We start from the raw sequence: 15041 nt of genomic DNA, 5'->3' as shown, positions 1-15041 counted from the left end.
TCCCAGTTTGGGTCATGTCCTGTTTGTGGTCTCTCTATGCTCTCATTTTCTCTATTATTTTCCCCTGACTGAGCCTGCTTGTGCCAGCAGTCTTTTCGTGTTCATTGCACCCCACCAGGTTTTTGCTTATAGGGGATTGCTTATAGGTTTGATTGTTGGGGGTTTCACTTTAATATTGCAAGGTCTGAACCTTACAAAAATCTAACACCTTGAGCTGACTGCTGTTGTGAATTTTTTTTCCCCTCTTAAACTGCTTTTCATTATGAATCTTTTCTTTAAGTAACTGCTGTCTGCAGCTAGCAGGGGGGATGTGATCTATGATTGTGTACGTGTTCAGTTTTTCAAGAGAACATGCAAGCACACAGTGTATGTGTGTGCATGCTTCTGCAAATGTTTAAGTATGTCATTTGAGCATGTTTTCACAGTAAAATCCCTGCACGTGCAGCCTCATAAGGAGTTGATTGGCTTCAGTCTCGTTTCTTGTTTAACTGAGATTTCCTGGTCGAAATTGAAAAGTGTTTTTTTCACATTAATAAAAAAAGTTTGTGAATGTGTTGCAAGTGATCCATGTGATCCGCGGCCCCCGAACACGCACACACAGATACTCAAATTGTCCGTCAGTGTTATTTTCCTGACTGAATCTGTTATTGGAGGCAGTAGGTAACTAAAGTATGGTCCCAGGTTGCTGAGCGTTAACTCCATTTGTTATGTTGAAAGATTTTGTTTCACTTTGACAGGACATGATGTCATTGGACAAAAGGAACGGATAATTATGCATCTTTGATTTCTCTTTTCCCCACTGAATCTTCTATAATAATACAGATATTGTATGAAACCATCTGCCATTCTGAACTTTGGCCCAACTTGAATATGAATCTGAATTTTAATCCCTTTCAAACACCGTCAGCCCTATTTATCCATGTAATAATGAGAAATAAATGTATAAACTACATGGCTGTTGAAGCATAAGTCATACACTTTATTATTTGTTGTGCCCGAGTCATTTCCAGGGGCTATCTGTCTTGTTTTTGCTGCAGTTTTATTCCACATTACCCTTAAACCCAGTAGGGTAAAGTTGTGTAACAGATATTCCACACTGCAATTATGCCTCTGGCTTTCACATATTATTTGTGCCCATTTCTATTTTTAAATTCATTTCAGAATTTTCCTCTAGCTGCATTTGGAAACACCGCCTTTCCACGGGTCTACACTAACAGAAAATAAATTTCCACTATCCTATTTTGGATAAAAATATAATTTAGTTTGCTGAGCCTTGTGGCTGGCTGGTGAGTAGTGAAAATGTGGCCCGCTGCCACCCAAGCATGTGACGGAACATAATGAGTTTTAGGGCAGCCTGGTATTCCTGTCAGTTTCCTCCTGTCACAGGACATTGTGCAAGTCTCTCTCTCTCTCACACACACAAACATACATGAACTTGGCCTGGTCCTCAGCTCGTGGGAGGGGGACATTGTCGCACACACTAACTGCTTCCAGTGCTGTGTTTATTGGCCTGTTACAGAGCTGTTAAACACAATTGTGTGGAATACCAAACACGACCCTGCACAACCTCAACTGCACTTTTACACCTGGGGTTGAGACATAAAACACATACATGCTCTCACTTTCCACTTTGACCTGTGATTACGGGCAACATTTTTTGTGTGTCTGTTGCCATGTCAACCATAACCATGAACACCACGATTCTCCTCTCACATCTCAACGCAGATTTTCCACCTTGAATCAATGCATGCTCAGCAGCGAGAGGGACAAAAGGACAGAGGCATGGGAGGTTGGGGTGATGGAGGGATAGAGGGCTGTAGAGTTGGTCAGAGGGAAGAGATGCTGTCAGTGGTTTTGGCAGTCATAAAAGCAATGATGCATATGGGACATTCTGACCTCAGACTATTTCTCTCTTGGATCTGTCAGCACTGCTCAGCAGTTCCAGTGCTCCCCTTTCTTGCCCTTTGTTGCCCCTGTCGTCTTTGTTTGGATACTGTATGTCTGTCTCCCTGTGTGTGTGTGTGTGTATGAGTCACAGCTCAAGCATTAGACCACAGATGGGGGGCTTTGGAAAGGTCTGCGAGGTGACCAGGGTGACCTGCTATTAACAGTAGCACAGAGAACTGGGTGGAGGATTGCCGTCCAGTTCTGAGTTCACGTTTCTAATAACGTGACACTGTCGTAACAGGATGGTCACAAGGACGGGCATTTACGATTCTTTTCCAATATGTTCGCTGACATTTTAAGGCCATTTCAGCAAAAATTGTTTGGCATCAAAGTTTCATATGCTAAAACAGTCCCAAGTATTTTATATTATTAAAAAGAACAAGTTTAGATTTTTGTTATATTTTGATCTTACTGGAGATGTTTGCCCACTTTGTCTTGGATGCAGATTGAACACCTGACAGCTGTGACCCAGAATAAGTGTGGATTATTAAAAGATTGTACTTGAACTCACAAGACATCTACCAACCAGTACAACTGTTTTCTTTTGGCATAGTAATATTTGCTCTTTTGTGCTGTCATCCACTTTCGGGCAACTGGGATTCCTCAACAAGTCCTCACTGGTCACCAGAGCATCAAATGCTCCTTAGATCCAAACCTCCTCCACTCATGAAAAAAAGCTCTTTTGCTTTAATCACTGTCCCCCTATGGACTTGTACTGTTGTGTACTGTTGCCATTGGTAAATACAACATGTTTGTTTCTCTGTGTTTGTGGCTTTTAATAACTGTCATCAAAAGGGAATGAAAGGAGAAAAGAGCCAACCAAAGATTCGTTTTGTATCGCCCAGATTTAGGATTGTTGTGCCATTTTCTTTTCCATTACATACTCTGCCCCTTGAAACATTTTGTGCTTTTATGTATAAACATCTAGAAATCTGTCGTCATCTGTGAGATATTATCTGTTTATTGTTAGTATATTTCTGTGTAATGTGGCAAGACTATGACTGCCGTACACCTGACATCATCGTTGTGTTCCATCATAAGCACTTTAAAATCCTGAGCAAACACCATTATAAGGTGCTGTGTTATTTGTTCACATTCACTGTAACAGATAGGTGCCTGTGTTTTTCTACCCTGTAATAGTCACAACTACCCTTTTAAATGAACAAAAATCACCTGCTTAATCATTTTTATTACATAAAATTCCCACAATTCTATACTAAAGAGGTTGATACAGATGTTTCCTCTCAAAAACAAACATATTTCCATTGTTTTTTAATTTCACTGAACCTATGATGATTTATGTTAGTTCATAATATTTTTCTCTGATTATGTGTAAAACTTTAATTCCTAGAACGTGATGTATGGTGACAGATTCGGTCAATCATCAGACACAGCATGGTTCTGTAATAGTTATTTACAGTCTGTGTCTAGATGGCATATTTAAAAAAGTAAATAATAAGTAAAATGTTTATATCGATAATTACTATGATATTGTACTATTGTGTACTTACTTAGAAATATGATATACAAAATCCCTTTGAATTATAATTGAGCTTCGTTTTACATTAAATCAGCCCTGAGATCATCCAGGTGCTTAATCAAACTGTCACATGATGTGATTTCATTTTTTCTATCACACAGTGATTAAAACAAACTCATTCTCTGGTTTCTAGTTATTATAATAAACTTTGCTGTAATGCTTTTTTGTTGACATTACAGTATAGGTAACTGAAGCCATTGCTCTTATTTTTTCTGTTTCCTCGTGTTCCTTATACCAACACACCCATCAGCCAATATAGTTGTTCTGACGATATTTGATGGTTGAGGACTTTGGCACATATCTGTTTATATATATATATTCAAGATGTCCAGCAGGATAGCATTAGCCTCAGGCACCGTCGTCAAAGTGCAGGCCCGAGTCATGGTATTAAAGCCGGCACTTTCCGTATGTCAGCCTGCTTTACAGCTTAACCCTGCTTAGATCTGCAACAGCCCAGGCAGTGTCGGTGATTTTTTTTTCTCTGCGTGCCAGCTCTTAAAAAGGCCAAAGCTTATGTGTCACTGTGCAAAAGTGTTCCCATTTCAAACCACCCTTTAAAGAATAATCAAAAGAGGAAGCAGAGTATGATGAAAGTGTAACCATATCTCTTCTTCTCTCTCTTTCTCAGTGTCTCACTCTCCTCCTCTTGATCCTGCTTTCAAAGTCTTTTTCTCTGTCTCGCCTTCTCTTTCACTTCCCATGAAAACTTGGAGACGGTTTCCAGGCCCATGCAGTTATAGCCAAAGATCATACAAGTGCATATGCAAATTTTGATGGTGTGTGTCTTAATGTGTGCGTAACGTGTTAAGATATGCCAAACATATCTTGCAGTATAACTTGCTCATAGAGTATCCACCTCTCTAATAAGTGAGACTAAAAATAAGTAGAAGTAGTCTCTCTGACAGAAGTGAACACACATCCACACACAAGTATCTGGCAACACCTGCTGTCTGCCCCCTGGACCCTTTTGCTTTTCATTAACTAGGCTAGTAAATCAGTGAAGTTATGGTAAAATGGAAAAACACAAAACAATATTGTTGCTCAAAGTTGTTGCTTGCACTCTTGCCGGCTACTGCTTACTCATCTAATGGCTTCTGATTTTTATTTGATTTGTTTATTTATTTATTTATGTATTATTTGGGACATTGTGCAGCTGGGACTGATCTCCAGTGCTTTTTAAAAAGACTTTAGTATTTAACTGACGAAACCTCAAAGTTTTTTGTTTTTCTGTTTCAGAAAATCACAGTGGTTTTAAATGGATGCTCAGAAAAATGTAATGTAATGTATGTAATGTGCATTTTGTAAGACGGTTTATTGTGTGTGACGAAATGTAGGGTTTTTTCTTTTTTAAACCAAGGAAAGTATTGTTCACCATGTTCAGGCTTTTCCAGCAACACCCAGAATGTTGCACTTTTTTTTTTCTTCTATTCTTTCCATCACACTCCAAGTTCTGTAATACTGGCAAAAAAACTGAACTTTGGTGCACTTGGATGGCATAAGACAGGTGCTTGTTTACTGACGAGTGTGGCTGAATTGGCTAACATGATTAATGTTCCCCTCTTTTTTCTGCCTTTTTTCAAGTTGGAGCTGCAGCCCTGCTGTGTGTTCTTCCCCAATGACAGCCTCCCTTCTCCGAGCACTATCATCTGTGGCGACATTCCCGGCACTGTGCGTAGCTGGTACCACAACCAGACCTCCATGCCTGGGACTCTGGTAGTTTGCCTGCCTCAGATTAGTATCCTCAGTGCTGGGCATAAGTACATGGAACCACTACAGGAGCTCCCCTTTGTGGTCTCAAAGCCCATCTTGGAAGAAGGTAGGTTTTCATACCACATCTAATGAAATCTAAACTTTCATTAGAATTATTGAAATACTCTGGGACATACATCCAGATACACAGTGATGTCAAAAAGAGTGATTTCAAAGCTGAAACACTGGTGGTGATAGATGCATAAGCTAAAATTGGAAATCTTGGGAATTTAATCCCATTTAGTGAGAAAGAAAATATGACTCAATCACTTAAATAACTCATTAAATTTTTATTAATAATTAAAATGTATGATTTCACAATAGTAATAGCATATATAATGTCAATTCATCATCATTATAGTCTTTTCAACACTGAGCAAACCTTTGACCCACTGCTACTCATTTACCATGACAAAAGACAAACAAACTTAAGTAGCGCGACTTTGAGAGATAGATCGTGCACATGTGGTGTGCACACCTGGTGGAGTTGACACAAGCAACACTTAGATGGTTGAGCAATGTTTTCTCTTCAGGAGGAGAAAAAAGGGGGGGCACACTTCTTTTCTCCAAACTTTTTAATGACATCAGCATTGGGCATGCAGTTGTTAAAAACAGAGGAGAAAGAAAAACGACAGCAAAAACAGTGACATCAGCTGCCTTGTCAATGTTGCAGTGAAAATTAACAACCCATGCTTTTAGTAATTCATTCCTACTCTTTGAAATGGTCTTCATCCCTCATATTCAATGCTCGGGATCAAAGCAGCCTGCCAAGGGCGTATTGGTAAAAGTGCACTTTGTGGCCCTGTGATAATGAACCTGTTCCTCATGCCTGTAAGATGGTACTTCCAGGGTCAGCAAGTTCATTGGTTCAAGCACTCCCAGTGCTGCATGCTGTTTCAGACTCACAGATTTAATATAAGCCTTCAATTTATACTGTGTTTGTGTATCTGGTTAATGGATGTGGCGTAATCAATTATAGATGAAATAGCTATTCAGTATTCCTTTTCTCAGGTTTTCCATTTCACAATAGTAAAAGGTTATGTAATGTCCAAGTTTTTTTTCATGTGCAGTAAAAATGTTTTTACTCAAGCCACACCACTGTCTATTTTGTGGATCCCATATATGGTGGACAATTTAAATAAGTGGATTCCTAAAGGTATCTTAGAATCAGACTCTGTCAAGATCTGGCAAAGCTGCCCTCGCTGGATTTTAACAAAAAGGAAGAAAAATGAGAAGAAGGCCCCCACGTTCCAGGTACCTCAGAACTTGGGAATGACATCACTCCTGAGTAAGCTTGTTCCAAGAAAAGCGAGGAAAAACAGGATTTGTTTTGGTTCTTTGCAAGGTAGAGCGATTTATACATCACTAGCTATACAATATAATACTTGCTTATGGGGCCTTAAAAACAGTGCTGCAGCACATTCAAAGATAAAGCCCGGTCAGTGCTCTGCTTATTTAGTTGAGTCACAAATACAGTTTACAGTTTTACCTCGATTTACTTTCACTGCCACCATCTTGGATTGTTAACTCGGGATGGGTGTGGGTGCTCCGACTTTCTGGGTGTGAAATCCAAGTTTAGGGGTTCCGGATTCAAATTCTGACTGAGAATTTGGAAACGCCATTCGTTATACCATGGAGTAAACAGCTTCTCATTTTTGTTATATGTATTTATGCTGTTACCAATCCACAGCATTCCACATGCAAAGTTTAAGTGGCACGATATACCAGGTGATGACCTCATGGTGAAGTGGTTTACACATTTATTTGGCAAAGTTGCTGGTTCAATTCCAGCTGGAGCCATAAATAATTTTTAGGGTTGTGTCAGGAAGAGCGTACAGCAAAAAATCACTCTGCCAAATGAAACATACGGAGCTACCCGCTGTGGTGAGCCCTCGTGACCAGGGAACAGCAAAAAGTAGCTGCTTCTTCCTGTAACAAGTCCAAGCTAGACCTTAGCTCATAGCTTATGATTCATACTAGTTTTAAACTATACAAATATTGAAAATAGACGTGGTTACACTGAAGAGACATTAGCAAATTTATTTTCAGCGAATAAATCTAAGTGACAGAGTCTCTCAAAAAGGGAACACAACACAATCCTTATTACCTCTAGAGACCAAAATATGCCGAATTCTGTGCTATGGTGTGACACGTGTATATTGGATAAAACTGTTGCCTTTCATATGGCATAAACAGTATGGCACATCTGTAGAAATGGTAAATGGCTTGTATTTGTATAGCGCTTTTACTAGTCCCGCCTAGGGACCCCAAAGTGCTTTTTACTCACCCAGTCATCCACCCATTCACATACTGGTGGAGGCAAGCTGTAGCCACAGCTGCCCTGGGACAGACTGACAGAAGCGAGGCTGCCATATTGCGCCATCGGCCCTTCTGACCACCACCAGTAGGCGGCAGGTGAAGTGTCTTGCCCAAGGACACAACGACCGAGACTGTCCGAGCCGGGGCTCGAACCAGCAACCTTTTGATTACAAGACGAACTCCCAACTCTTGAGCCACGATCGCCATAGAAAGATGGTCTATTCATGTCTTATGGAGAACAATATGTCCAAATCAGAAGTACCTAGGTTAAATGGGATAACACAGAATTTTCCAGAGACCATAGTGAGTGTGATAATCACTCATTCTACTTCTTGACCTTTTTCAAGAACGTTCTGAAATTCTTGGCTTGTGCTCTTTGCCCTCACATCACATAATGTCTGTCATCCTTGCAACACTTTGCCATTTGCAATATACGTACTTGTTTTCATATATCGTTTGCTTTTTCTTTATGTCTAACTCCAGGTGATGCCTTCCCATGGACGATCAGCCTGAGTCAGTTCAGCATATACACATTGTTGGGCCAACAGCAAAGCCTGAGCCTGTTGGAGCCGATGGGCTGCACTTCCACACTAGCTGTCACATCCCATAAGCTGCAGAGCTCTGCTGAAGGAAGGCACTCCTTTGTAGTGTGCCTCCATGTTGATCTACAGCCCGTCCACGTCAAGTGCTCCAACCCTCAGGTCAGTCAGACAGTCTTCGCAGTCACAAAGTAGTCATTAGAATTACATGTATATTTATACAAATCATCCCCTTGTAAACTTTCCTGAAATATGAACGCACGAACGCTGGCAAGAAGATCCTGCCTCCGCATGATTTTCTGATATAGATTGAGTCCAGTAAACAAACTGCCTCATCTTCTGAACTCGTATAATTTTCATGAAAATGGAAGTGTAAACATGAGAGTGTTGCCTTGTTTGTTTTGGTAAAACATTTTGAGGTCTCAGTCAAGAAGAGTAAGGGATTGCAGTACTCACCATCATTGTTTTACAGCATGTTATTATGTTTTAGCGAGACTGTGATGAATACGGACGTACTGCAAACGGAACATGTTTGTCTCCCAGTTAGGTCCCTGTGTTGTTTTTCATTTCTCTCGTAGAATCACATCTACATGTACCATTACACATGTTTTGTTTTTTCACAATTGAATTAGCTGTATTGAATTAAGTTCCTCCGTAAACACTTAATTGGGTCAACCTTTAGAGCGGTCACACTGTTAAATGTCTTCGACCACAGTGATGAGCCATGGTGATATTGAGGGGAATTGGTACCAGAAACGAATTAAAGGCCTTAATCTGCTTGCGGTGAAAAGTTTCCCAGAGATGAGAAGAACTTTACTGAGGGAAAGTTTATTTTCTTGCTTCTCTGTTCTCCCCGTCAAGTATGCTGCTGGTGTCTGGCAAAGCCGGGGAGGCTTATTGTGATTATATGATGAGTCATTATTAGTTTTTGGATGCCATTATAATAAAAAAAAATCATAATTCCTTTGCTCTGTCGTCCCATCTGCTCACCTCCCTCTTCTGTGTAAAATTTCTGACTTGAGGGGGGTAATAAGCTAATGCAGTTTCAAGTCTCACTGCAGCTTTTTAAGAACTGCTGCCAGAGCAACCCCACCCTCGCCAGAACAAAAGAGACCTTACACTACTTGATCGTCTTTCTAATTAGCGTTGCCATCTGGGGGAATATATATACGGGGTTGTCAGAATGCTGCACAGTTGCTGTACAATAAGTACAATGGTTGTTGGATTTTGGGGGTAAAATTACATCTGCCGTTTCAAAACAAATAAATTATCACAGCGCTGATTTTGAGATATTAATACATTTAAAGTAAACAAATCGAAGCAACAAATTTGGGCCCTTAAATTTCCCCACGGCTACTCGACTGCATGTTTGTCACATTAAGTCAGATTTTCCATTTCCATTACATGATGGATTACTTCATAGCACTAACAAAAGTATTTTTAGACAGTGTGGTGAAACAGTCGAGCCTTCAAGCAAACACCGTGGTGCGTTTTCACAGGTAGCAACTAGTATCGTAGTCGTATTTTGTATTTTTATCTGTGACTGTGACAGTACACGTGAAGATGCAAATTTCCTAATGAATTTTTGCAGGTATATAGATTCAGCCACGTCCGCAAAAGTGTGTGCAATGAGAAACCAATACAGTCCATATGACACTTGTATGCCTTTCAGTCTGGGCAGGAGGAGTTAAACGTCTCCATATTACTTCAACAAACTGACTGACTGGCTGTCTGAAAGTTGGGGTTACTAGTTGTGCTTTAACATTATCAGGACCACCTTGGAACGAGCGTACACACCGCAACTGTTTGCTTTAACCTTTGGCACATAACTGTGCAGCATTTCAATGAACAGATATGCACACACATACACACACCTGTTCCCGTGTACACAAGAGTTACCACACATACTCAACAATATGTCATTTTTGTGAAGTTTCTCTATAAACTGCTGCTAGATAAAAGGATACAAACACTCACCATCTGCATGCTGTCCTGTCCCTCTCCATCTGTGTGTTTTTATGAATGACTGTTGGAAGCCTCTGTTCAGTCTCCAGTTTGTAGTACTGCACCCAAACAGGCCTCCTGATCTGCAGATGACAGGCCTTTGGAGAATCCAGGCCTCCAAATGTTCCCCAACTCATGAAATGTTGCATCTGTATTATAAGCTCATGTAAGCGTGTGTGTGTGTGTGTGCATGTTTTTCATGGCCCAACCTACCCTAATAGCGGTAGCTGAGCTAAACTGTCTAACCCTGCTAAGCAGAAATATCAGCAGCAGCAAGTTGACATAGGACAGGGTAAATAACAGAGGGAAGGTAGGAGATGAAGAATGAAGATCAATGATGAAAAGTTGGATGGAAAGGAGTTCAAGCTCCGCTTAATTTTCATCAAAAAATTAAGGACAAGTCTTTATCCCAGATGCTAATACAGAGGTCACGTAACAACCCTGTCATTCATTTTCGTGTTGATCTCACTGTGCACACATTTTCCCTTTTTTTCCCCTTTGCTCAGCAGTCTTCAGTCTTTTCTTCCACATCTGCTACTGAGTGCAGTAGGCCTTGTTGTGCTTGATTGGAGTTCCAGGCCCCAACTCTCAGAGAAGGGAGCACGGTGCCGTACCTCCCCTGCCGGCAGTGCAGTTTGGTTGGGTATGGCAAACAGCTGTTGGCCCTGTCCCTGGACAGCGGCTGAATCGGCGTAGCAGCTCTTCCTGGACATGTTTGAAATGGCGCAGCTGTAATGTATTGTGGTGCTTCTAATTTGATTTATGATTATTTGTGGAAGACCTCCCTGCAATGTGTGCGCTAACAGGAGAGCATGTGTGCGAGCGAGACTCTGAGAGTAAAAATGTGCTCAGAGTCTATTTCGTATGTGTGCTCATGTGCCTGTGCACCTTTAAGTTTAAGGGACCCTCAGTGGTGGGGGCTGCGGGCTTAGCTGGCTGCAGAAGCGAAGCATTTGAAATCCAGAAATTAGCTCACTGTGAAAGCGTGTTGCTTTTCTCCCTTCTTTCCTCCTAAAAAGCACCAAGTGAATGCATGAATAACCGAAAGCATCACATCACATTCCCCTGCTTTCGTCTCATGTTTTCCACTCTTTTTTTTTTTTGGCTTTGTTGTTGTTTAAAGCTAAGGCTCTTTTCAATGCGAACACATGATAAATAGCTGAGAACACTTGACGCAGAGCCTTCAGTTTTTCCTAATCGTGGTGAGTTTTTAGCAGGAAATTGATGACAGAATTTAACTTTCCTCTGAGGGTGTTTCTTTGGAAGTTTTGTTGTTATGGATAACAAATTGCACAGTGAAGCACGTGTGTAAGCATGCTGCGCCTCGCAAAGTGTGACCCATCGAACAGAAACACCAACGCATAGGTTTTACATCATTTTTGTGAAACGAGGCCTCTCTGAGTGACAAGTACAGAAGTATGTTAAGTCAGAGAGTGAAAGAATGAGAATGATAGAAGTCCATTTCTGGCTAATATTTCCTCTTTCTCCCTTTCCTTCTCTCTCAGCTTTTACTAGGTTTAGTGTCACATAACAACAAAGCTGCCAAGCCAAATCATGGTAATGGCCTCAGAAGTCAGAACTACATGAGAACTCCCCAGTGCAGCTGTTTGAGTCAGACCTTGGCAAAAAAAATATACATTTGAATTTGGTTTTGACTACTTGTGGTGTGTTAGGGTTATCTTTTGAGGCACTCAGTTGGCACAGAATACTTTTCAGAGTATAGAAGCTAATTGGCAAAACTAAATGATACGTGTTTAATATGTTCTCAGTTTCCGAACAAGTGCTGTTAAACAAGGAGATGATGCAACATAGTGATAAACAGTCCTCACTTCCCATTCAAAATGAGTGTTTTTCCCCCAAAACAGAGAAACCAAAAATTGTTTCGCTGGTAAACTGTCTTTATAATTGTTTTCAACCATAATTACAAAATACAAAACTAATGTTCTCTGTTTATCTCTGCTTGGTTCACCCTCCAGGTTCAGTTGTTGTATGAGCTCTTCCTCAGCTGGAGCTCAACGTGGGCTCGTCTCCAGAGACATGGCATTTTGCGTCAGACGTCCAACATCCCAGATCCGCCTGCCGGCGCCGCTCCATCCTCCCCTGTACGCAGCAGCGCTGGCACCGCCCTGCCTGACACCAGCACCTGCAGTCCTTCTGCAGACTTTGGCTCCCCCACTGAGGTTGGAGTTTCTCACAGTTACACTTTTTATTATGTCAATTCAGAGTTTATATGAGTTATGGGAATCATCTGCTCATCTACACTGTTTTTGTTTTTTTTCATCCAGACAAACCTCTTTTCATAATCAGGGGAAAAAACACATAAAGTGGTCCGTTATTTCATTCACTCATTCATTCAGTTGAATGTCTGTCCATACATAGCACTGGCTTAGTCACTTATGAACTTTGCCTTTGTCAGAATCAGTGTTCCAGCTTTAATGTTGTGTTACTTTTTTAATATGCGACCTAAAGACAGCCTGCCAGCACCCATCTTTTCTCAGCTAGCTGCTGTGAGTCATGCAGTAACAAATGCCATTTAAGCCATTGTTGTTTACATAATTCTGGTGCTGATTTACAATTTTAAGTGCAAATATTGTTATTTTATTGTTATGAGTAGCTGAGTCACTCTTAACACATGTGATTTGTCAAAAAAAATGTTTTGTTTCTGGAAAAACTTTAGAGGTGGAAAAATATAAATCACTGCTTGTGTTTCTTACATGATTTTTTCTCACTCGGTGAGGTTTTATACTCGAGGCTAGGCAGAAAGTGCTGTTTGATTCGTTTAAGCTCAGCCTTGATGGAGGATAAACTTGCCTCTTAACTGCGGGAAAATAGTTACCTGCAGTTACATTTTTTACTCAGATTAAAAATCAGACCCAGACATGAGTTTGAAATGTAGCAGTGCATATGTATGTGCAATAACGAAGGCTATTAAAGTCATATTTTCTTAGGGAGTAGCCTCAAATATGATTTTTTTCCCTTTTGTCTCTAGATGGTTGTGGCAGTTATCCCAGCTTTAGTTAATGTGGCAGGAGTTTTTCCTGCTGTGTAATACTGTTGCAGCAGCAATCAGTGCTGGGGATCCATGGCCTTGGGGCCACCAGGACACTGGATAATATGTCTGTGTGTGTTTTTGTGAAGCATAAATGTAGCATTTATAAAAATGATAGTGAGTGCCGGTCAGTGTTGGCATAGTGGAAACTAGTCTAGGCTATAATAGTGTTCGACCAGCAGCTCCCTGTCACCACTGTGGGGCCCCAGGGATCGCAATACAACCACCATACTGGCCTAAGAGGCAATAGCGTGTACATGCTTATGAAAAAAAGTGTTTCATATGTCAGTGTGCATCTGCGCCTACATTTGTTTCCTTGCTATCGACATGTGGGTGTTCTTGCGTCATTTGTGGAACTTGGAGAAGTGGCAGCAGTTCAGTAGAACTGTGAAGAACCTGGTATAGTGCCTCTATAGCAAGGCCACAGTGGCCCCTGACAGCCCACTTGTCACTGTTTACCTAAGTACAAACACTGGTAGAAGTGTTTAGTCCTCTGGGAGGCCGAGTGATTGAGCAAGAATGTAGGAGCTGTTTTGATAAGTCTCAGCAGTAGTGGCGGCAGTCTCCCCCCAACACCCCACCCTTTCTTTCTCTAGCTACATTCACATTACACCCACAAAAACCTCTGCCCTACTGTCCTCCCAGATATTTTCTTCCCCATTTGTGTAAAAATATAAAGCAATCTATTCATACTTCTGTATTTTGTAAACAAGTGTTCTACTAGTATTTATTAATTTACACAGCATAGTATTTAATAAACAGACATTCCCCTTTCAGCGGTTTTATTGTTTCGCCACACTTTTCTGTTCATCGTACCTTTTAGCTCTCTTTCCTCTGATGAGGATTTTAATCTGTTGAGATTTTTTTTACAACTTTTGTCGCCAACTTGTGTGGCTCGTCTGGCCACCAGTAGTTTACCTGCACTATTAATAATTCTCACTACATTAAAGCAACAGTGTTAAATCTTCCAAGGGGGTAACTTCTGCTAAGTTTTGCTGGAGTTGTTTGTTAGAAAGTAAATAGTTCCTGCATGAAACTGGTCACAACGAGGTTTAAAAGTTTAACCAATTAATGATTTCTGGAAACACTGCCACTGTGTTTTAAGCATTATTTGAGCACCACAAGGCGAAGAGAAAGCAGACATCTCTACCATTAGCAGTCAAAGATCCAGGTTCTCTTCTTTTGCTTTCTCCATGTCTGTAATTGCTTGTCACCCTATTGTGCCCCCAAGCATTCTGCTCTCCCTCTTCTTATTCTTCACTGCTTCTCTATCTAAAGTGGTATCAAGCAGCACTCTTATTTCTTTCTGTACTATTTTCAGTCTGAAAGTTTCCTTTTCCTCTCCTCCAAATGATCCTTCCACCTGTGCCTGAGCCATTCTCTTTTTTCATAATCATCCTTTTCCTTCTTCCTTTGACACGTCCCAGCCTGCTGTTGTCTTCCAGTGTTTGGATCTCTCTGATGAGCAAAGACAAACTCTGCAGAGAAAATAAACCCGGATCCTCAGCCCGTTTATAGCACGGAGGCCCAGGAATTAAACTGTATACTTTACAACTTGGCTTGCGGAGGTGTGGGAAAATACTTCTAGAAAGTGTGTGATTGTTTGGGGCCCTGATCTGGCAGTTCAGGGACGTAGCAGAGCCCACCGTCACCAAAACCACACCAAGACCTCACTTTGATAAGACACTAAAAAAAGTTCAACTTTTACCATTACTTTTTTTGTTTGTCACTTTCAAAGAAGAAATATATCATTTCTATTTTTGAATTCCCCTTTTTCACCCTTAAAAATAAAGATGTATTTAATATATGTTGTATAGTTAAAGTCTAACTTATTTCCCCCCTTGTTTAAAAATTACAGTACCTGTACTAAATTTTTTCCATGTTTAATAATATA

The 15041-nt window shown here is 40.7% G+C and overlaps 1 protein-coding gene across 5 annotated transcripts in view; it reads left to right on the top strand.

Annotated features, from left to right (window-relative positions):
- The window catches only part of vps13b (vacuolar protein sorting 13 homolog B), a 317427-nt gene that overhangs the window by 143982 nt on the left and 158404 nt on the right, over nt 1-15041 (top strand). For all 5 annotated transcript variants that reach the window (XM_085178382.1, XM_085178384.1, XM_085178380.1 and 2 more), the window contains 3 exons: nt 5069-5303; nt 8039-8256; nt 12075-12278. In XM_085178382.1, coding sequence (XP_085034508.1) covers nt 5069-5303; nt 8039-8256; nt 12075-12278 — 657 coding nt within the window. The remainder of the gene's footprint in view (nt 1-5068; nt 5304-8038; nt 8257-12074; nt 12279-15041) is intronic.

This window comes from Neolamprologus multifasciatus, chromosome 11, assembly GCF_963576455.1.
Source record: "Neolamprologus multifasciatus chromosome 11, fNeoMul1.2, whole genome shotgun sequence".
Classification (NCBI taxonomy): Eukaryota; Metazoa; Chordata; class Actinopteri; order Cichliformes; family Cichlidae; genus Neolamprologus; species Neolamprologus multifasciatus.
This window is presented reverse-complemented; position numbering and strand designations above follow the sequence as displayed.